The sequence below is a fragment of the Anoplopoma fimbria genome, chromosome 19 (genome assembly GCF_027596085.1).
Source record: "Anoplopoma fimbria isolate UVic2021 breed Golden Eagle Sablefish chromosome 19, Afim_UVic_2022, whole genome shotgun sequence".
In the NCBI taxonomy this organism is placed as follows: domain Eukaryota; kingdom Metazoa; phylum Chordata; class Actinopteri; order Perciformes; family Anoplopomatidae; genus Anoplopoma; species Anoplopoma fimbria.
Window position 1 is genome coordinate 15443872 of NC_072467.1, and position 22319 is coordinate 15466190.

General features: G+C 42.4%; 1 protein-coding gene across 1 annotated transcript; it reads right to left on the bottom strand.

Annotated features, from left to right (window-relative positions):
- Positions 1-1791: 1791 nt before the first annotated feature.
- On the bottom strand, positions 1792-21826 carry LOC129108179 (uncharacterized). Its single transcript, XM_054619878.1, has 25 exons — positions 21807-21826; positions 21256-21355; positions 20836-21003; positions 20273-20368; positions 19707-19891; positions 19399-19491; positions 18896-18988; positions 18009-18096; positions 13052-14344; positions 12324-12658; positions 12116-12213; positions 11469-11598; positions 10263-10398; positions 9404-9580; positions 9126-9252; positions 8777-8825; positions 8298-8351; positions 8179-8211; positions 8070-8091; positions 7777-7886; positions 7139-7192; positions 6368-6454; positions 5676-5783; positions 5461-5588; positions 1792-3069 (listed from the first exon to the last, which is right to left on the bottom strand). Exons 2-25 carry the CDS (start codon positions 21347-21349, stop codon positions 2904-2906), a joined length of 3924 nt encoding a protein of 1307 aa, XP_054475853.1. The 5' UTR covers positions 21350-21355; positions 21807-21826; the 3' UTR covers positions 1792-2903.
- Between the last annotated feature and the right edge of the window lie 493 nt (positions 21827-22319).

Sequence of the window (22319 nt, forward strand, 5' to 3'; positions counted from 1 at the left end):
TGTGTGTGTGGGAGCTACATTTGAAAAACAAATTGCTCCCACATTCATTATTTTCTTTGGACCCTCCCCATGACTTAGTCCCAGTATCTCTAGAACAATAACGAAGCATGAAGACATTAAGAAGATACACACCCATTTAAATAAGGAAGGACTGATTTGTTGGCCACTTGTTTTGTCAGTGCCAACAAGCTGTGAACACAACACAGACACATTATCACCTTGTAAGTTGATACGGTTCATTTGCACCAAAAAACATCCAGCAGATACGGACCGACGTTAGCATCCATTTGAAGTTGTGTTGCTGGCCACCTCATGATTTTTAAGTCTAAAGTCACCCTTCCTTTATGACGCTATAAAAGCAGAGACGAAAAAACAAGTTTTCGGGCCATGGAACCAAAAACGCGCCTTAGATCTTGAGGTGTTCTTCAGACAGGGCAACAAGTTTACCACTTCAGTGTTTCTAACACATTTCAAGTCTAATTTGATCAGTTTTTATTTTAAAGTGAAGTGAAAGGTTTATATAATGCATGTCAAATGGCGAGGCTCAACTAAAATATTAATGTGGGATTCCTATTCTCGTCATTGCGTAAGAGCAGTAGACTGCAGGATGTGTTGACAAAGTCGTGTGTCTCTAATATTCTGTAACCTTCGTCCTGTAGAGGTGGTTTCCTTTTGTTAATCAATATAACAAGGCCACCCACCTCAGTGTCATCTCTTATATCTATCTCCTTCAGAGCCGTGTAAGGAGTAGAGCAGAGGCTGACGCACCAGGATGTTGTGCAGAATGTGTTCCTGTCGGGGCGGGACCCTCATCATTAAGGCCAACCAGGCAGCTGACCTGCAACTCTTTAGTCTCGTCACAGGGACTGGCGCCTCTGCTGTGTCTAACAACACTCTGATGTGCATTTACAGCCGTCCTGCAGGATGAAATCAAGTTAAAGATGAAGTCTAGCATCGAGACATTTGGCAACAATGTAGCTTTTGTACTGGCTGTCCATCGGCCAGTCGATACTTGACAGCAGGTCCCATTGATGTGAAATTTTCTGCAGACGTTCTTGATCCCCAGACGATGGTGACCTGCTGACCTTAGCTATAGCGCCACCATAAGACACAAATGTGCATACGAAGATGTAACAAAGTCTGATCAGGAAGCTGGTCGGATTGAGTAAAATCTGACAGGAAAACATCATGTTTACAATCATTTGCATTGACCCTACTGAACTTAGATTGACAATGAAAAAACTCACTGTATAGAACCACCGCCCAGCAACAAGGGTACTTTACTGCTCTAACAGTTGGTGTTGGCCAATTCAACCCAGCTGTTTGTGTGCCGCCCGACCCCCTCTCCGTCGCCCTTATCACCTTGGGCTCCGTAGAACCTGGCACCGACTCCACCCGGAGGAGCTGTGTGACCAACAGGAAGTCTAATTCTAGACTACTTCCTGATTGACATTCCTGACCTGAGCTTCCTTCCTGCCAGACTCTCCCAGGCTCCTTACATATAGCACATCTACAATTCACTTTTACATTCTTGGTCTATGTGGTGAGACGTAAAGGCATGGGGGAGTATTTAAATAAGTCTATCTGTCTGATACATCCGTTTGAAATAACATTGTAAACCGATTTCAGCATGTTGGCTTTTGAGAATAACATGGAACTATTAAAGTGATATTATCTAATGTGGCTGAGTCATTATAATTTAGAATAATTAGCCTTTTTTTTTTACCAGCTTCTACATGTAAAACCCCCATCCTGAATTGGTAAAGTCCATAAACTGTTTTTGTAGCCATTTCAAATCAATTTATTGTATACTTCCAATTAAGTGCATAGAATGAGAGTTCACATGAATAACATTTATGACAGTGACAGACTGAAAGGTGGACATACATGTAAAAGAACAGAGACATCAGGCAGAACAGACTACATTCATTCTTTGACCTCATCAACTGTATTACACATACAATATAGGTTTAAATATTTAATTATATGGGCTTAAGTATCTGCAGTAATACAAATCATGTACCTGGGAATATGAGGGAACATTGCAGGGGCACTGGGGAAAAACCCCAAGTGATGGCATTTTAACTGGTTACTTCTTTAGTTAAAAAAGGCACCAAGTGTTGTTCTATCACATTATAAAGAAACAGTCAAATATCAGCTGGCTTCCACCTAGACTGGATTGACCCGGCCTGTGATCCAAACCTCATTATTTCACCCAACAGAAGCAGCTACTGCGTGTCTGAATGACTAATAACGGCTCCAACGAGCTAGCATTCCTTCCATATTCTAATAACTCGTAGTGTTTCCCACCATTTCAATTACATTCTCATCCTACATTAGTTTAGTAGTTATAGACATCCTTCACCTTCAATATTTATTAATGTATCTATATAATTTGTTTTTCCTTCCAGTTTAAATGATACAAAAATACAATACGATTCTAAATACATGTGTAAATTATGTCAAAATATATAAGCTACAAGAAGATTCCCCTTAGCTACTCAAAGTGACCAAATTATATTGCCAACAAAAGGCTAAAGCAGCTGATTGCCACAGAACAAAAACAGTCAAAATAAAACCTTTTCAACAAAAATCATAATAAAGAAAAACTAAAAATGTTCAAATGGCAACTGTTAGTTGGCAAATAAAAGTAAAAAAAAACCCAACCGTACAGATTGGATTCAGATTAAAAAAAAAGAAATAAACAATAGCAAGAAAATCAAATAGACGTCTCCCAAAAAAGAAAAATCTCCTGCAGCTCTGAGATAAAGAATTTAAACCCTGGTAGCACCTCGTCTACCCACCACATTAAAGCAGATTCCACTGTGTGTTTTAATGAACACCAGGCAGCTGACGCTATAAGAAAAGCACATGTGAGTGGGTTTGCTGGTTTAGTGATCTAGTTACAGTATGCTCTCCCTCAGGTTCCCACTGCTGGACGAGCTGGACTGCTGACTCTCTGTTTGGGCTGCTGATGTTCGGTTCCACGTGTGAAAGTCCAACAGCACCTGGTTGAATTTCTCCATCCAGTCCAGTCTCTCCTGTTTGGTGTCGGCTGAAAACCAACACCTGAACAACAACAACAACAACAACAACAACAACAACATCCATCAGCATTTTGGGATCGGTCAGAGAATCCAGAGCTGCCTGTTATACAGTCAGTCAGTATTTGGACAGTGACACAATTTTCAAATTTTCCCTTTTTACACCACTCCAATGGATTTGAAATGAAGCAGTCAATATGTGGTTGAAGTGTTGACTTTTAGCTCTAATTTAATGAATAAAACAAAATGATCACATTAACCGTTTAGGAATTACAGCAATTTTTACTGTCCCCCACATTTTCAGAGGCTCAAAAGTAATTTGACAAATGGTTACTTGGCCAGGTGTGGCCCTGTTCTCTCACTAGTTCATGACAAATTATGCAGAAACATTTTTTTGGAGTTGATTCAAAATGTTGAATTTGTATTTGGTAGCTAATCCTTGGAACTGTCAGCATGTGGACCAAATAGTTGTCAGTGCAAGTGAAGCAGGCCATTATTAGGCTGAAAAAAAAATTAACAAACTTATCAGGCAGATATAACAGTTTGGTACAATATAAAAAAAAAGAAAGAAGGAATGCACTGACAAGCTCAACAACTCCGAAAAGGCCCAGAAACCTATAGAAGACATCTAAAGTTGATAATAGCAGAATTCTTTCCTCTGTGAAGAAAAACCCCTTCATAACATCTACAAAAGTCAAGAATAGTCTGGAGGAGGTAGACGTGTCATGTCAAAGTCTAAAATCAAGAGACGCCTTCATGAATCTAAATAAAGAGGGTTTAAGACAGGGGTGTCCAAACTTTTTTCACTGAGGGCCACATATAGAAAAATATACGAAAGGCTGGGCCACTCACTAGAGGAGAGGGGCGGGGCTTATCTCCATGGAAACCTCCGTCAACAAATCCATTTATTTCACCATCAACCATGCAATAAATAAATACTATTTCTGCTTTATACTTGTTGTGGCAGTCCCAGATATCCTGAGAAACTAAACGCCGTCTACTAAACGCCGTCTTGTCTGAGTTCATAACATCATCTGTGGATTTATTCGAGCCGTATGAACCGAAAATAAACAATTTTACTGTGATTTAATTGCAATAAATGTACAAAAAGGGACGCTGAAATAACGACATAATGATGGTGGTTTGTAAAAAGTCAGAATTCATGTTTTGTTAGTTCTCTCTGCGGGAGGAGAAGGAAATCACTTTTAAAATGCCTGTTTTGTGAACGGAGCTCGGATCGATGACAGAGTGACAGGAGGAGAAGCTCAACGCTGATTGGCTGATCGATGACAGAGTGACAGGAGGAGAAGCTCAACGCTGATTGGCTGATCGATGACAGAGTGACAGGAGGAGAACACTGATTGGCTGTCGCAACACACGAATATTTCACCTGATTCGCGCCGCCAGGCTCGAGTTTGCGAATATTCGCGTCTGTGCATTGACTTTACATGTAAACTAGACGTGCGAAATATTCGCTTCGCTTTTGGTGTGAATGCAGCATTAAGTGCAAGTTTCATGTGTGGGCCATATTCCATTATGTTTTTAGAATTTGTAGCGGGCCGTAGTTTGGACACCCCTGGTTTAAGACAAGGTGCAAACCACCGGTGACATTGAAGAACAGGAAGACCTGATAACACTTTGCCAGAAAACATCTGAAAAAGCCTGACCACAAGAATGATGGGAAGAGAAAAGTGTGGAGAAGGACATGAACGGCTCATGATCTGAAACATACCACATCATCTGTCAGACAGGCAGTGGTATGGCATGGGCTTGTATGGCTGCCAATGGAGCTGGGTCACTGGTGCTCATTGATTATGTCACAGCTGATCGAATATTTTTTTAGGCGTTTAAGGCTATATTATCTGCTCAGATTCAGCCAAATGCTGAAATTGGTTGGACGGCACTTCACAGTGCAGATGGATAATGAGCGAAAACATTATGGGAAAAGAGGCAAAGGAATTTAATTTTCTTCAATGGCCAAGTCAGTCACCTGATCTCAACCTTATTGAGCATGCTTTTCACTTACTTAAGATAAAACTGATGGCAATAATACCCACAAACAAAGAGCAACTGAAGGAGGCTGCAGTAAAGGCCTGGCCAATTATGTTAGTTTGTCAAATTACTTTTGAGACTCTGAAAATGTGGTGGACTGTGAAAAAATGGCTGTAATTCCTAAACGGTTAATATATATATATATAATTGAAGTCCAAATACTTATGGCCCTGACTATAGATGCTAGTGAGCCTGTTGAAACATCTATCAGAGTAGGAGACATTGTCCCATTATTTTCATTCTATATTGGTCAAAGTATGCAACAAACATGATTAAAACCAGTCAAAGTATTCAGGCCTTAACAGGAGAGCTATCGCTCCACAGATCTCATTTTTCAGGGTGTTCTCGTTTTAACTCGTCTTACTTGGCGTCCTGCTGCTGTGGGACGTTGCTGACCAGCTCGAAGGTGAAGGGGCGAGCACAGGAGTCTCTCTTCACAGGCCTGACACACCGACTGTGGGAGCTGGACAGAGAAATGCTGCCCTCTGCCTCCTGGGACGTTTAAACAGAAAACAAGAATTAATTGAAAAGTGACTTGGTGACTTCAGTTTGCAGGCCTGCCGTCGGGTTGGTCCGTACCTTAGTTTCTTGGTCGTTGGGGTGGTTCCAGTAGTACATGTTGCATCCCACCAGAACAAAATATCGGCGATGCCACACCCCGTATCCACTGATCAACTCAAACATGGTCTGGGAAAAGATCCAAATAAAAAGCATGTTTAATGCAGTTTAAAACAGTTTTCCAACAATTAGGGAAAACATCTCTCTTGTCTGTTTTGATCGGTGTGTAACTGTTGTACTCAGAGTAAAGCAAAGTCAGTATGATACCAAATTGTTTGCTAGCCGCAAAAGACGTTCAGAGAGACGTTCTGGTTTGCCGTTCATGGTCGAACCGTACATCCCAACCTGTTCCCTACGTTCTGCGAATGTCACACGACTTAACTGTTCACCAACGACCGCTCTACAGAATGTTTGCTGTCCTGGCTTCACAATGGTGGAACAAACTCTCCATTTACATCAGGAACTCGCCACATCTTCTGTAGCAGACTGAAAACTCATTTTTTCAGACTGCACCATGGCCCATAGAATTAAATAAGGAAAAACACTCCTATTGTATTTAAATGGAACTCTTTATGTAGACCAGCATATTTTAATCATCTTCTTCTTGGGGTTGTACCCACATATTTCTATGCAAACTTATGTTATGTAATGTTAAGATGCAATTGTAATGTAGCCAGACAGTTTTGAAAAATAAACAACATAACATTACTGACCAGGAAGCCTTGGTGCTGAACATTAGAGTGACTTTCGCTGTCCATTCGCAGGTAGATGTTGCCCTCTAGAGGTGAGAGAAAAGGCACCTGCGGTCCAGAGAGGGAGACACTGTTAAACAGGTATGATGTGGAAGACATGAAGAGAAGCAAGCAAAGAAGAAAGAAATGGCAACAATATTTTGAGGAATTTCATTCAAACATGCTCCGCACTTATTTTTGTAAAGAAAAACAACCTGAAACTGTTCCGACATTCAAGATATTTAATTTATAACTGTTAAGACACAGTGAGTGTTACTATAAGTAGGCATCACCATGGTGACTACTGCATTTTGGAGTGAAATTCTTCTTATCAGGTGAAATGACACAGTGACGATGATTGATTAAAAGTGTAGTTTCTATGCTGCTATTTTCCTCCTGGATATCATGTAATCCAAAATTAAATGATGCAAGAATTTAGCAGAGAATCTACAAATACATTTAACTATGAATACGTGTCAAGGGTTTGTGCACCAGGAAGTAAATATCTCTCGAAGCAATGGCGCACTTTGTCATTTCACATCAATGTATTGACTTTTGGAGTCAATAGAATATATATATTGCCTTTGATTTTTGAGATCAAATGGCAAAGCGCTTGACCTAGTCAAACGAAAAGTCATGCACAAACAAACACTATAAATACTGAAGGAGCGGTTAATTTTCATGGTCAGACACAAGGTTAGTTTTTGCAAAGGGAAGCAGTGAGAGGTGAAGGGTCGGCAGTGCTGTGAAAACCTTTTCCTGAAATTCATCTCCCAGCAGCCTCCTGATTTTGCCCTCAAGTTTCATCTGAGTGGAGGAAGAAAGACAGAGAAGGGGAGAGGGAGGCAGACATGTTACATCACCAGTGAGCCCACCCATGTGTAGAAACCTAACAGAATAATCAAAGCACCAAACGGGTGTTTAGGGGTGTCTGCAGCACTGTGCTTGTTCTCTGGTCGGTCAGCACTTGAGGTCAGAAATGAAATGCACATCGAGGTGCTAACCATAATGACTCTGGATGTGTGACACGGGCAACGCTTTGACCCTCTGAATGCTTCAGTTCAACTAACAATTACCAGAACAAATATTTATGTATGCACTTTAAAAAAAAAACAATCCAGCAAACTATAGTCATGAAATGTAATTTCTTACTTGCCATACTGACAAAGATATCTTGTTAAGTTGATGAAGCTAGGGCTGGTTTTTATATCACTGAAAGTCTCCAATAGAATCTATTGGTTAGTTAATTTTTAACTATCAAAATTATCCAACTGACTAACAAGCCTAGGGACACATTTCAGCAGCAGACGCCATCTTCTGGGCCAGAGTAAGGCGGATGTGAAAATAACAGTGAGTGCATCCCACCTCAACGATATGATACCAGTAGTTACCTTATCCAGAGGGAACTTGCTGTTTCCCAGTGAGGCCAAGGTGATCTTGTGGGAGCCCACCAGACAAAAGTTGCTGGAGCGACGAGTGTTGAGAGCGGGAAGAACAGTAGCTGAAGGACAAAGAGGCTCACAATGAAGACTCATAACTAATATATCACATGCCTCCATATCAATTTTATTTTCTGTATACCAAATGATTCCTGAACATTTACTAGCTACCATTCCAGAGTTTGAAAAAATGAAGCCCCCCTGTACTATAATAAATCCAAATGTCCAAAATAAACTCAACTTACATGTCAGACTGTTACTGGATCTCTGTTGAAAACCAAAGAAAAGGTTTAGGTGAGATGTGAAAAACATACACTGTAATATTCGGGCATGAAATATAAACTGGATGCTCACTGTGATAGTGTTCAGAAGCTTTCTTGGCGTGACCTGAATATGTGAGGACAACATAAAGGACTTTAAAGACTGTCATTGATAAATGCACACCTGGCTCATTGTTGGGCTCACTGACTCACCCGGGACTTGGTGGTGGTCCGGTCCACGCTGCAGTTACTACCGGATGTGTGGGACTAGATGGCACAAAAACAGACACATTAAAATGAGACCACATTGAACATCGCTGTGCAGTTCTGCAGCAAACAACTTTAAGACAACCAGCATGCTAAGATAACTAGCACGCTTACAGTTGGCTAAGCCGTGCATGCAGCATGAACTACAAAATAAACCAAACAATCCTCTTCAGCAACCTCACATGAACACAATTAGTCAACAACGTGCCAGCCAACATCACGTTAGGCTATCCAACATGCTGTCATAGTCCATGTGTCAGTGTTCTAGAACATAGAGGTTATGATTGACAATAGTAAATGTGCGTTAAAAGTGTGGGAAAACACATTGTTAACCCCCTGGAACTGCTGTTTTACTATTTCAGTAAATATCTTTATGAATACGTAGCAAAGAACTGTCCATCAAAATGTCAAATGTTTTGTCTCACCAGGCTGTAGACCTCCACATCAATCTCAAAGGATGAGCGGATATCTTTCCTGAAATAGGAAGAGACAAAACATTATATGCATTAAACTATATATTCCCACTGAACTGATCACATAAGACTCTTCAAATTCAAAGGGCAAGTAGGCTAAATCATATTGTTGAACTTCAACATGAAATTGTGCAAAGAGATTGAGAGTGAGCCAATCTGGTTAAAGTTTTCTGTAGGTGATCATTCAATAACCATCTGTTAACAATATATAAACAGAGAACAACTGGTTAGTCCAGTGATGTTGATCACTGATTGAAACTGCATGGGATTTATCGAATGAAGTGACCACAAAGCAGCTTACAGAGTGACGGAAGTCGGGAAGGAGATGGTGTCTCCATTCTGAGCATCAGCAGCTGTGGCCAGCGGGGTGGCGACAATGTTGCAGGGCCCGTAGCGGATCAGGACGAAAAAGTAGTGACTTGGCCGACCTGCGTTGTTACATAAACAAGTCTATCATTTCAAAGTAGATGTAAACAACTACATTATAATTAAGCCCTGAATTTTGAAATAGTTATTTTTTCCTCTATTGAAATCATGCAGATGCATCAAAGCAATGTTAAATATGAGGCAATGTGCTACCTGTGCGCTTGTGGGAAGAGCAGACAAATTCCACCTTGAGAGGCAGCTGGATCTTTGTGATGCTGATGGTCCCTCTGCAGGCCTGCTGGGAAACATACTCACTGTCCTCTCCTGACTCTGAGTTCCTCTCCTCTCTCAGTCTGGCCACCTCTGCCAGCAGGGCCGAGCGTTTCTCACCTGAGACGAGTGAATCACAAGAGTTATAAGATGCAAAAGGATAATAAAAATAGAGTACCTCCATCAACCATTCATGTTGCAGTTTACATCAATGTCTATTGATATATTGGTACGAATACTTGACTTATGGCCAAAAATGTGTTTTGTGAAGTCACAGTGACCTTTGACCACTAAAATCTTAATTCCCCTCGAGTTCAGGTGGACGTTATTGCCAAATTTGAAGATATTCCCTCCAGGCGTTTCTGAGAAATCGTGTTCATGAGAATGGAACGGGCGGATGAAAATCTATTGCCTCTGGCCAAGGCTGTTGCCTGTGCGGAGGCATGAAATTAGGCGTTGAACACAATTATTCAGGCTTTGGAAAAGAAGCAGTTTAGATGTAATTAATATTAAGGGGCTGAGATGTATTTTGATGGGATACTTACAAATTCTAGCTTACATTCTCTAAAGTTGCTTACCTTTTGATTAATAGACACATGTATGCATGTGTCGTTTTATCAATACTGTTATTCTGTTGCTCATATTATTTTAACTACTGTATGAAAGATGTAAGATCATATGGAAAGAATGCGATTGATTTTGAGGCAACAATTTCTAAAAGAACCCAACAGTGTGAACATGGCTTCTTATCTGTTGCACACAAAGATGGGACATGAAACCAAAAATCTGGCTGTGTACATACAGGAGACCAAGAGTAGCTTTTCAGCTTCAGCCTCCTCCAGCGAGCCCCGTCCGTGATCCTCATCAGTACAGCAGCTCAGAGCCTGCAGGGTCTGGTTGATCACAGTCTGCAGCTTCCCTGCTTCTTCATTAAGAGCCTGGACAAACACAGGACAATATGAAGACTGGGGGTCACTCGCCTGTACTGGATCTAATTCAATCAAACAAAGATTTCAGCAGCTGCAGTGCTGTTTACATTTACAATCGACTGAAATAATAGTATGTTATAAAAGTATGTACATACTCATACAGATACAGATACACATAGAAAAAACACAGACATACAATTTTGCGTACATTTATATTGTCATGCATTAGGGAACATATACGCATGCACACATACACATATTCAGGACAATGATTGTGATGTAAATATTGTAATTTTCATTCGATCACGTCACATGTATGATAATGTCACCATTTCTTATGTGCTCAGTTTATGTACTCTTGGTAATGATATGTTAAGGTACAGTGTTTAGGATTTGGTGGCGTCTAGCAGTATCGTTACATATCGCAACAAACTGAATACCTCTCCGCTAAGCCACCACGTGAAAAACCGTGGAAAGCCGATTGCCCCGTTCAGAGGCCATCCATACATAACAACACTACTTAAGGAGCAACAGGAGTCATACTGCGGCTGGCGGTACGCAGTTTACCAAGCTTATCTGAGAACTACATTGGCCTTGAGGTAACATAAAAACACAAAAGGGTCTCTCCAGAGCTAGTGTTTGGTTTGTCCATTCTGGGCTACTGTAGAAAGATGGAGGTGCAACAAGGCAAACTCAGTGCAGGGGACCCGATCCCTTTGTAGATAGGAACGCAAAAACATGGATTCTTTGTTTCAAGTGATTATAAACTAAGGAAAACATAGTTATGATTACTATATTCCATTTTTGCTAATAGAGCCCCAGAAATCACACACTGGCCCTTTAAGCAGAAAAGCCTAGCCAAGGACAAGGGTAGCAATATAGCCTTGACTATAAATCATACTTGCTGCACATCTGTATCATGTTATTGTAACCGGTTACCATTTATCTGCACTTTCCCTGACAAAAACCCCCCCTAATAAATGAAATTAAATGAAATACTGGTTGACGTGTTAAATTAGTTGATTGACAACAACAACAACAGTTAATGGGTTAGTGTATCTATAAACAGCGCTTCACACCGTGATTTTCTCCTTGGTGTTGATGGAGGGTTGAGGTTGGGACTTCTCTGGAGCTCGTCTCTGAACACCAGGAGTGACGCTCTGAATGGTGGGCAGCTTACTCTGTCTTTGTGTGCGGTAGGCATCGATACTGTGATTCACAGAACAAACCAAAATCAAACTACAGACATGTGATAGTACAGTAATATACTACTGCTCCTTCAAAAGAAAAGAAAACTTCAGAAAGTTATTAGTAAAAAATAATGACAATATATATTACATGTTCATAGGATTGCATGATGGTAATACGATGCAGACCTTACGCAACAGAAAAATATTTAATAATTAGGGTAACCAAAATCCTAGTTATCTTATCTGGTCTAATATAATGATTCAATTTGTAGCTTTAGTAAGGCCTATGGCCCTGCTGGTCCAACATTTGACTTTAATTTTAAAAAGCACCTCAAAGTTCTACAGCGATTATCATTGTATTTTTATTTTAAACATTATTTAAGATTGCTATTTTATTTATTGTACTTTCTTGGCCAAGTAACCAGTGTGAGGATATTAATGTTTAAAGGTTCTCTATACGATGTTCGTAAGACATCTGATGATTGAAGACGGAGAACTCCAAACAGAGTTTGTACAAAGGGCTATGCTGTTATTACCTGTAGAGAGGAGCAGATTCAGCAATAGGGGTGGTGCTGGTCTCTACTGGAGTCAAGAGCAGGGAGGAAGGATTGGACTCCTGGCTCGCTGCCAGTCGCTGTTGGTAGAATATGGAGCATTAAATATTTTCCTAGGTTGTGAATTTATCAGAGAGCTCCCCTAATGGAACTCATGCAAGGACAGCTCAAAGTTATGAATTCATCTTACCAGAGGGGTAACCACAGCCTCTACAGACTTGCTGAGAGGTGAGAGAATACCGCTGGGAGGAAAAGTTAGCTCATCTCTGTTGCTTTCAAGCTTCTTGCTCTCATCGTGCTCTTCTTCTTTGGACTCCCCCTCTTCTTCACTCTTCTCCTTCTCCGACTCCGTATCCACCTTGTCTTTGTCCCTGGGGCAAACGCAGATGCCACTGTCGTGGTCCTCGGTGTCTTCGTCGCCCCTCCTCTTCTCTTCCATTCTTCCAGCGTATTCCAGCACCTCGTCGAACATCTGGTCGATTATTTCAGCCGTGTTGGACTCATCATGGGAGTTCAGCTCGGCATCTGTGGAAAAAACAAACGTGTGAGGGCTATTTGTGAATCAAATAAGGACTGCAAAACTTTACAACAGATGGGCACCATCCATCTTGTTTCAGGTTCATGCCCGGTCGCATTTACTCCCTCAAGTGCACCTGTGCAACACCATCTGTGTGCCTGTGGCCCCATAATGGTCTCTCTACTTTAAGATGAATAGTTCCAAACACACTTATCTGTTCATGTTTGCATGTTGGAAACGCATGGTCAAACCTTAAGCCACCCTGTGATTTTATTTAGAAAAAAAACCAACAGTATATCCAGTTTACCAGTGGTCTTACCAACAAAATATTTCACCCATGTGCTCCACTCCTCCTAAAGTGTCCTCAGGAGTTCACACCTGCACCGTCTTACTGTTCTCACCTGACATACTCGTCTCTGCCCTGGACTCAGTGGAGGTATTGGCCTCGGACAGGGTTGAGTCATTGATGAGCTCAGGTTCCAGGATGAAGGTGACTTTCTTTGAGCTCTCTCCTCCCTTTGCCTTGTGAGTTTTTTCTCTCGGCTCATTTACAACAACCTGCCTTCCATTTACTGCGTCTTGCTCCATTTCCTTGTTCTCCAAAAGTTGATCCGACACCTGGACATCTGTCAAATTCTGAGCTCCATCATTCCAATCAGTGTCTGATTCAGCCTGAACGTTTGCTACATATTCAATATTTTGATCGAGCTCTGTGCACCCAGTCTGCGTGTCCATCAGAGACTGAGCAGCATCAGTTGAAGTAGATGCATCCGTTTGTATCACGCTGCTATTTTGGTCTGACTCTAGTGCCATGTTGTCTTCTTTTACAGCGACTGTCTGGATCTCATTTGACTGTTGACAGACATCACTCCTTTGACTACATTCTCCTGTGTCTTTGTGGTTTGGTTTTATTGTGACACTATCAACATCTTCTGTATCTGCTCCCTCATGAAGTCCTCCACAGGACTCCATGTCTCTGCTTGAATTAGATTGGTATTTCACATAATTATCTAAACAGTTTTGTGACTCATCCTCAGGTCTAGGTTTCTCATCTTCCTGCATTTCAATGGAACTAGCCATCTCAGCAGAGACATTGACCAAACAACATTCACCACCCTGGAGGTCAGAGAGCTCACTGTGATCAGCCTCACAGCTTTGTTTCACATTTTCCACTCTGGATGATTCCAACTCCCTTTCCTCCTCTTTTACACACACATCCTCCTCCTGTTCTCCAGCTACGATAGAGTCCTCCTTGTCTTGAGGATATCTCCACGAAAGTAACTCCTCATCTGTTGAAGGCTCAATCCCGCCTTCGCTGTCTCTTTCTTCATATGAAAACACTTCAGACCTGCCCTGTTCAGTTACTATGGAAACTTCAACCGTGTCCTTCATGTCTGACTCTTCCGCAGGAGCTGATTCTAGCAAGCTTTGCTCAATACCCGTAGGCAACTCTGAGACATTCTGGTCGTCACCAAAAGGTGCTTTGGAAAAACTCTGATCCTCGCTAAAAGACAGCTTCAAGACGGTCTGGGTCTGTGGTTGTTGGGTCTCTGGCTGCTTGTCTTTATTTCCTTCCTCCTCCCTCACTTCATCACCTCGACGAGGATTTTGCTCTTTCCATTCGGCGTGCATCTGCCCCTCATTAGAGTTGTCAAGCTCTATGGGAGCTTCAGAGTCACTGGGTGCCCTTTCACCTGTTAAAAAAGTAGTCTCACATCTTAACACTAGGCTACCAAAGCTTCATACTAGATATACATTAGAGCAGGTACTGATATTCATCTTTTAGTTTACAATCATTTTTGGGGATCGAGCACAGGAAGCAGTATAGTCTAACCCACTCACAGGATCTATTTGAAGATATTTTTCTGCGCCAGTCAACAAACAATTCTGGTTCTCTGCTCCTTGAATGCGTGTGTGTGCGCTCTTCCCTCTCGCTTTCTGTGTAAATCAGGGGTCAGCAACATTTTTGACATTCATTCATTTTCCGTAACCTGCTTATCCAGTTAAGGGTCGCAGGGGTGCTGGAGCCGATCTCAGCTGTCAATGGGCGAAGGCAGGCATTTTTGACATAAAGTACCATTTTTAAATGTTCTTGTAAATCAGTGTACCATATCAATATTAACCTTAACTTGAACTATAACGCCATATCAAAATTATATTCTCCAACAGATTTGCTTTTTTATTGAATATAGCAACATTTAAAAGTCAGGACGTTGTAATTATATATGAGAGCACTATACAAGACAGCTGCCTTCATTATAACGATCAGCGGGGACTTTAACCATGTCTCCCTCTCTCCTGTCCTGACCAACTTTAAACAATATGTCAGTGTTGCAACGAGAGAGAACAAGATCCTGGACCTCTTTTTACGTGAATGTAAAGGGGGCCTACAGCTCCTCTGCCATCCCCCCCTCGGTGAATCTGACCATAACCTAATAGAACTTGTGGCCACCTACAAGCCACTGGCAATGCAACAGGCGGCCAGCACAAGGACTGTGAAGGTTTGGTCGGAGGACGCCGAGGAGACCCTCCAGGAGTGTTTTCAGGACACAAACTGGGAACTGTTCCAGGAGGACTACGGGGAGGACATCGAGGGCCTCTCTCGTTGCATCACAGACTACATACACTTCTGTGAGGACACCATTGTGCCAACAAAGAAGGTCCGCTGCTACCACAACAACAAGCCGTGGATCAGCAGAGTTAAAGGGCCTTCTCAACAGGAAGAAGAGGGCCTTCATGGCTAAGGACAGAGGGGAACTTCGGGCTGTTCAGAAGGAGCTGAAGAGAAAGCTGAGAGAGGCAAAGAACAGCTACAGGGAGAAGATTGAGGCTAAGATGGGACAGAACAACACTAAAGAGGTGTGGAATGGGATGAAAATGATGCCTTCATCTGGAGTACAGGGTGACCTAGCACTCGCATCGGCGCTCAACCTATTCTTCAATAGGTTCGACACTACCCCCACCCCGGTGTGCTCCGATAGTGAGGCTAGGTCTCCACCTAACAACTCTTCCCCCATTCACAGTCTCTCTGCTCCCCCTCCCATCTACACCTCTGCCCCCTCTCTCAGCAGACTAGGACCAGAGGATGCCTCCCCCCTCACCCACTAGCCCTCTTCAGACCAACATCTCCACACCAGTGGACCAGGACAGCCCATCACTCCCCCTATCCCCCCTACAACTGTTCACCCACGGCCAGGAGCTCACAGCTCCCTTCAAACCCCCTCACCACCCAGCCCCACCTTCACCACCATCCAGGTACAGCATCAGCTCTCCAGGCTTCAGATAAGCAAAGCCAGTGGACCTGATGACATCAGCCCTAGGTTGCTGAAAGTGTGTGCTGGACAGCTGGCAGCTCCTCTCAGGCACCTCTTCAATCTCTCCCTGAGGTCGAAGAAGGTGCCCACAATCTGGAAGACGTCCTGCATTGTCCCGGTGCCGAAGAAGAGTTGTCCCAGCGGTCTTAATGACTACAGACCTGTGGCCCTGACATCACACGTCATGAAGACCCTGGAGAGACTGGTTCTGCGGCACCTGAGGACCCAGCTTACAGCTTTCCTGGACCCACTACAGTTCGCCTATCTGCCACACATCGGGGTGGAGGACTCCATCATCTACCTGACGCACAAGGCCCTCTCTCACCTGGAGAAGCTGGGAAGCACTGTGAGAGTCATGTTCTTTGACTTCTCCAGTGCTTTCAACACCATCCAGCCCTCCCTACTGAGAGAGAAGCTGCTGGAGATGAACCTGCACCCCGACACCACTTCCTGGATCACAGACTACCTCACAGGCCGGCCACAGTACGTCAGGGTGGATGGCTGTGTCTCTGAGTCTGTGATCAGCAACACCGGCGCACCCCAAGGAACTGTACTGGCACCGTTCCTCTTCACTCTCTACACCTCGGACTTCCGCTTCAACTCTGGTTCCTGCCACCTCCAAAAGTTTTCCGATGACTCCTCCATTGTTGGATGTATCACCAGGGACAACGAGGAGGAGTACAGAGGACTGATTGAGAGCTTCATCACATGGTGCAGCAACAACCACCTGAAGCTCAACATCAGCAAGACCAAGGAGCTTGTGGTGGACTACCAGAGGAACAAAAGCCCCCGTCCCTGTTTTCATTCAGGGAGGGGAAGTGGAGAGGATTGAGTCCTACAAGTACCTTGGGGTGCAGATAAACAATAAACTGGACTGGACACACAACACTGATGCCCTCTACAGGAAAGGACAGAGCAGGCTGTTCCTCCTAAGGAGGCTAAGGTCCTTCAATGTGTGCAATAAACTGCAAGGCATTCTACCAGTCTGTGGTAGCCAGCGCCCTCTTCTTTGCTGTGGTGTGCTGGGGTGGTGGCATCAGGACTGGAGATGCCAACAAACTTAATAAGCTGGTGAGGAAAGCCAGCTCTGTGGTGGGTCTGGAGCTGGACAGTCTGGAGTCAGTGGGTGAGAGGAGGATGAAGGCCAAACTCAGAGCCATCCTGGACAATCCCTCTCACCCTCTCCATGAGGAACTGTGGCAGCTGGGCAGCTCATTCAGCCATCGGCTGATTCTACCAAAGAGCAGGACATAGCGCTTCAGACGCTCATTTGTGCCCACTGCCATCAGACTGTATAACAACAGCGGAGACCACAGTCTGTCAACATGCTGACCATAATCACCATAATAATTATGAAAACATCCACATCTCAGTTGAAGTCATTATCAACCAACATTCCATCAATCTCACCAATAGACTTAAATTCTGTGAAGAGGCAACGAGTACTAGCCAATCAGAGGCAGAGTAGGGCGGGTCTTTACAGAATGCAGAATCTCTTGTACACTTACTGCTAGTGTGCCACTGGTTAAGCAACCATGTGCTAGGTTCCGCGCACCTGGTTTAGACAAAACTGACAAATATATGGAATAAGTACGAAACTTCCAAAACATAATCACAAACCGCAGTGATACTAGGCTCACAGAAAAAATAGACAGCAAAACTAATTTATTAATACATTTTAAGGGTTGTACTACAAACTTTATATAATATATTGTTCCATGGGTCATAAAATTGAGGTGCTCCAATTTGAGTGACTGTTTAATGAGGATCCGGTGCGTCGCTGTTTGGGAATAGATAACTATTTATTGAGGGATTTGTTTTTAAAATCGTTAAACTCCGAGTCCAATGGGCTACAAAAGGACTGGAAAAAAGGTTTGACAGGGCCACAATACAGGCCTTACAGATCAGTTTAAGACATTCCTACTTCTTCTGCTAAAGTCCTTGTGTGTATTGACCTCATTCTCTAATCTATAGAAACAAAATGTGTTCATTTCATTAATGAGGACGGTATAAGGGAAAGTCAGTTGAAGTCAAAAGGTCTTACCTGTCCCATCTGAAGTTTGCTTCTTTGCACATGATGTAGTAGCTTCAGTGAAGCTGCCATCTTTCATCTCAGAGTCACCATCTATCTGCTGGGAGCAACGATATCAGCACCAGGAAACAAAAATAAGAGGTAGTTATGCAGATCAGAGATGTATCAATGTAATATTATCGAAGTAGACATACAAGCTAAAAGAAATGAATACAATACTGCATCTTGCAGTTATTATCATGACAGTGTAGAATAAAAGGCGGAGGAGAGCATGAAGCAAATAAAAACAAAGTGTTGAAACTCAAACAAAATATCAAACTCTGAATGCCAATAAACACCAAACAGCCATTGTAACCAGTGGAGCAGAGCAGTAAATATAAATGTGGAGTTATGCTGAATAGTCAAAATACATACACCTGCAAGGTGACTGTATGTAAAACATAAAGTTTCCCCTTCTAATAGAATTGAAATCAAATATATGAAACATAGCGTGTTTTAGTGACGTTCATCTCCTAGAAGCAGTCGGTTACCTTGTCCTGATGGTTCCATTATGACATCTCAAATGACACAGTTAAGGTTCACTACTGTTCATGACGTGTTGGTAAAAGATAACCCTTAATGTGAACAGCCAGTTTCCCCAAAACAACACCAGATTTAAATATGTGCACTATTAAAAAGGTGAACTTCCCTCCACTAAAGAGACAAACACCTGGAGCCATTTAAATGGGCAATTCTTCCAACAAAACTTGTATGCTGATATATTTGCCATGTTCTGTTTTCCAATTTAAGTATTATCACTGGCCACATCTATAATGCCCATTCAGTTGGCTCCAAGTATTGGCCTTACGTTGAAGCTCCAAAGTGACCAGAAGAGAAGGGGTATTTGGTCACAGACTCACATCCCAGGACTGCATAGGAGGCCAATGGACTCTCACTCTAGAGCTAGGAACCCAGGAGGAGGGAGATGAGGGGGCAGAGGGGGTCCATCCCTGCTAAGGTTTACATAAACTGGTGTGTAAAAAGAAATCTCAAACAAACTGGCTCACTAAACGTGAAAACATAAAAAAATATTAAAATAGGAGTTGCCATAGGTCTTTGGAGTATATTGCTGTCACTGTACTGAATATACTACGTGCAATCCAAAGGGGACTTCCTATTCTAAATGCAATAACCACTGTAAATGACTTAATGGCTATCCAAGAACAACACTGCCTGGTATTCAAACAGTATAGACACATCTCATCTATTAGCATCAGAGAAACGCTGAAAGCAGCCAGGAATTGGGTGAGTTTGCTATCGTCCATTTCTATTAGCCAAATTGACCCCATCTACTTCAATATAACATAAGTACTACAAGATATTACTGATAGGTGCGACTAAAATACCAAGATCACAAACCCACCTGAGATAACGACGGATCAGAGCTGCTCCTTTTCAGCCAGGCGTTCTCACTGATTGGTTGGAAAGGCAACTGGTTCAACTCCTGTTCCCGTTCCTGATCAGTGAAACCATGTCAGACATTCCTACATGGTTCTTACAAATAACTTATGTGTGTAATGATTTGTATCACCATGCTTTTGAGTTCATTTGTTCATCTATGAGACCTTGCAAGCTAGAATGGCGTTGATTGAAGTCATTTAGGTACTGCTGATACAATTAAGTAAAAAAAAAAAAAAAAAAAAAAAAAAAAAAAAAAGGCCCTAAACCAACCTGGCGAATGCGAGAAGCCTGCTTGGAGCTGGGTGCTGGAGTGCCGTGGAGTTTCTCCTGAATGGCCGACACAAAGTTGGAGCGGGTCCGCGGGGAGGCGCTGGCAGGGCTCGGTGTTGGAGTGGGACCAGGTTGGAAGACTGGCACTTTAAAACGCTCCATTCGCTGATTGAATTCTCCCTGACCTGGAGGGGAAACAATTATAGAGATTCACTTTCAAACGAATAGAAATGAAGATACATTTTTTTAAATGGAAGAAATATTCTAAAGAAAAGGTAATAGTGAGTATCTGCCACTACCATGTTCCAATCTGATTTCTATATTTTCCTACATAACAAAGCAGTATTGTGTGGGCTGCAAGTAGATTTGACTTAGTAAAGCTGGTCCAGTTTAGTTTGAGCTGCCCTTGACATTTATTTTAAAAAACAAAAACGTTTCACTTATTTTTACCAGCATGACTGAGCCCCAAGCTGTCTGACAACACCTAATTTCCACTACTGGTCAGTGACAAGTCTGATGATCATTCTCAGAGGTTTTTGATTGTGTGTGATCAGTTGCATCCTCACCAAGGAGATGCTCTCTGAAGCCCTTTTCATGGATGATGAATGATAGGTTGTCAGTCCCAGGATCCGACAGGCACCGCTGAGCCAGAGGAGCTCCTCCTTAAACAACAAACTACAGTATTTATCTCTCACACATTTACACACCGGATCCACACAGATTGCTAAGCACCTTGACAATCATTCTCATTCTGAATGCAGGTAACAACTTGACTGTTGACCTTTGTTACCGTGACATGTCATCATGTTGAGCAGTGCCATAAACACTGCATAAATATGCTGCTATACTCTTGTACATAGGGATTTGAACACATAAACACTTGGTTCTTAGTTTATTAGTTCCACCAAGTTAAAGCGAGTGCAGCCTAATACAAAAGCCCTACAATAAATAATATCTTCATAAAGCTATTTGTTGAATCCGATGAGGTGTTGATGCAACTTTAAGGTCATTTCTGGGGCTGTAGTTTGCATTGCGTTATACTGAAGGTGTTTTTAATGTTAAGTCTACCCACATTGATAAAGACTGTCAATTATTAGCATGCCTGCTTCAACGGTAAAGGTAGGATTACCCTCTCGTCTCTGGGTGAGTTGCTGGACCCTGGACCGGACTGAAGGAACCATCGGGGTGTCCGGCTTTGTGTCTAGCTCAGCTAGGCGTCCAGAGGAGGATGGTTTAGGACTACGATTCTCCTGACCAGCTAACTCCAGACGCCGTCGCTTCTGGACATCATTCCCCTCTGAGACATCAGATAGAAAGATGCACAAGGACAAAAGTTACGATGATTATGATAAAGATATATCTATGAACCAGGGTGTGAAATTAAGTTGTTCTAGAAATCTATGTAGAACACTTTAGAATTATTAACAGTGACTCAGTGGTTATCAAACAATATAAAAAATGGAATACATCATGTAATCTTAATCCTTGACAATTGTTTAATGCCATACCATGAAACTTTACATTAGTTTTGATAGAGGTAGAAACAAACCTGATGGGGGGAAGACATTGTCTTCAGAGTCTGACAGAGGGGCTCTCTGTCTTTTCAAGTGGACGTTGGCACCGTTTTCCTCACCAACTTCCATGCTGAGCTGCAAACAGAAACATTTAAGCCCAACAGCATTAAGCTATGGCAGTTCATTTACCATTTACTCCTCTCTCATACACCTTGTTACCATTAACGTCCCTAAGTCATGCAAATAATGATTATGGGCTAACGTTAAGATAATATAACTTAGGTCAAAAACTCTTAAACTAACGATGGCTTTGCCATGAAAAATGGGCTAACTTTATAAAAGCATAAACACGCTGCAGCATTATCACAAATAAAGGAAAACACGACAACGCCCTCCTTATTTATAAAAGGAAACACATTGTGTTAGCTAAGGCTAGTCAGCTAACGCAAAATAACCTTGCATGTCTCGTTAACAACACCAACATTTGAACGACCCTGCGTTAGATACATTTAATTAGTAAGCTCGCAACGTTTCTATCTTCGGGCAGAGAAAACCTGTAACTTGAAAACTAGCTAAAGGAGCTAACATTAGCAACATTCTCCTTTGATTCAACTCATGCAAGCTCATTTGAAGCTAATTTAGCTCAAACTGCCAACGTAACGTTAGCTTAGCAAACAATGAAAAGACAACTTTAGCCGCTGGTACATACACAGTAGCTATATGCTGAGCAAGTCGTGTTAAGTCTTACCCGAAGATAAGTCTGTATGAAACTACAGTCTGTATGAAACGGGTCAACTGACGGAAAACAAGAAACAACCTTCGTGTTGTTTTATGCTTTCAGTGAGTCTCCTCCTTCAACTTTGAATTTCAGCGGGTATTCTGACGTTTACGCGAGCTTACAACTAGAGTACCGTAAATACTCTAGAGGAGGCTCAGAGTGATCTGAATCCACGGCGCTACCTGCTGGAGTGAGAGTGAGGCCATTTTACCGTACTCACTGAACTAAACACGCAAAACAAGATTCCACAGCAATTCCAATGAGATGATGTAGTGGAATCTACTTGTGTGGGGTGTGAAACATAGCTTTAACAAAAGTAAT

Excerpts from the sequence above, each read along its gene's own strand:
- LOC129108179 (XM_054619878.1), bottom strand. The coding sequence starts at position 21,349 with ATGGAAGTTGGTGAGGAAAACGGTGCCAACGTCCACTTGAAAAGACAG. Across the intron at positions 14,345-18,008 it reads GCAAACTTCAGATGGGACAG|GTGAAAGGGCACCCAGTGAC; the intron begins GTAAGACCTTTT and ends CTTTTTTAACAG. Across the intron at positions 8,352-8,776 it reads ATGTGGAGGTCTACAGCCTG|TCCCACACATCCGGTAGTAA; the intron begins GTGAGACAAAAC and ends TGTGCCATCTAG.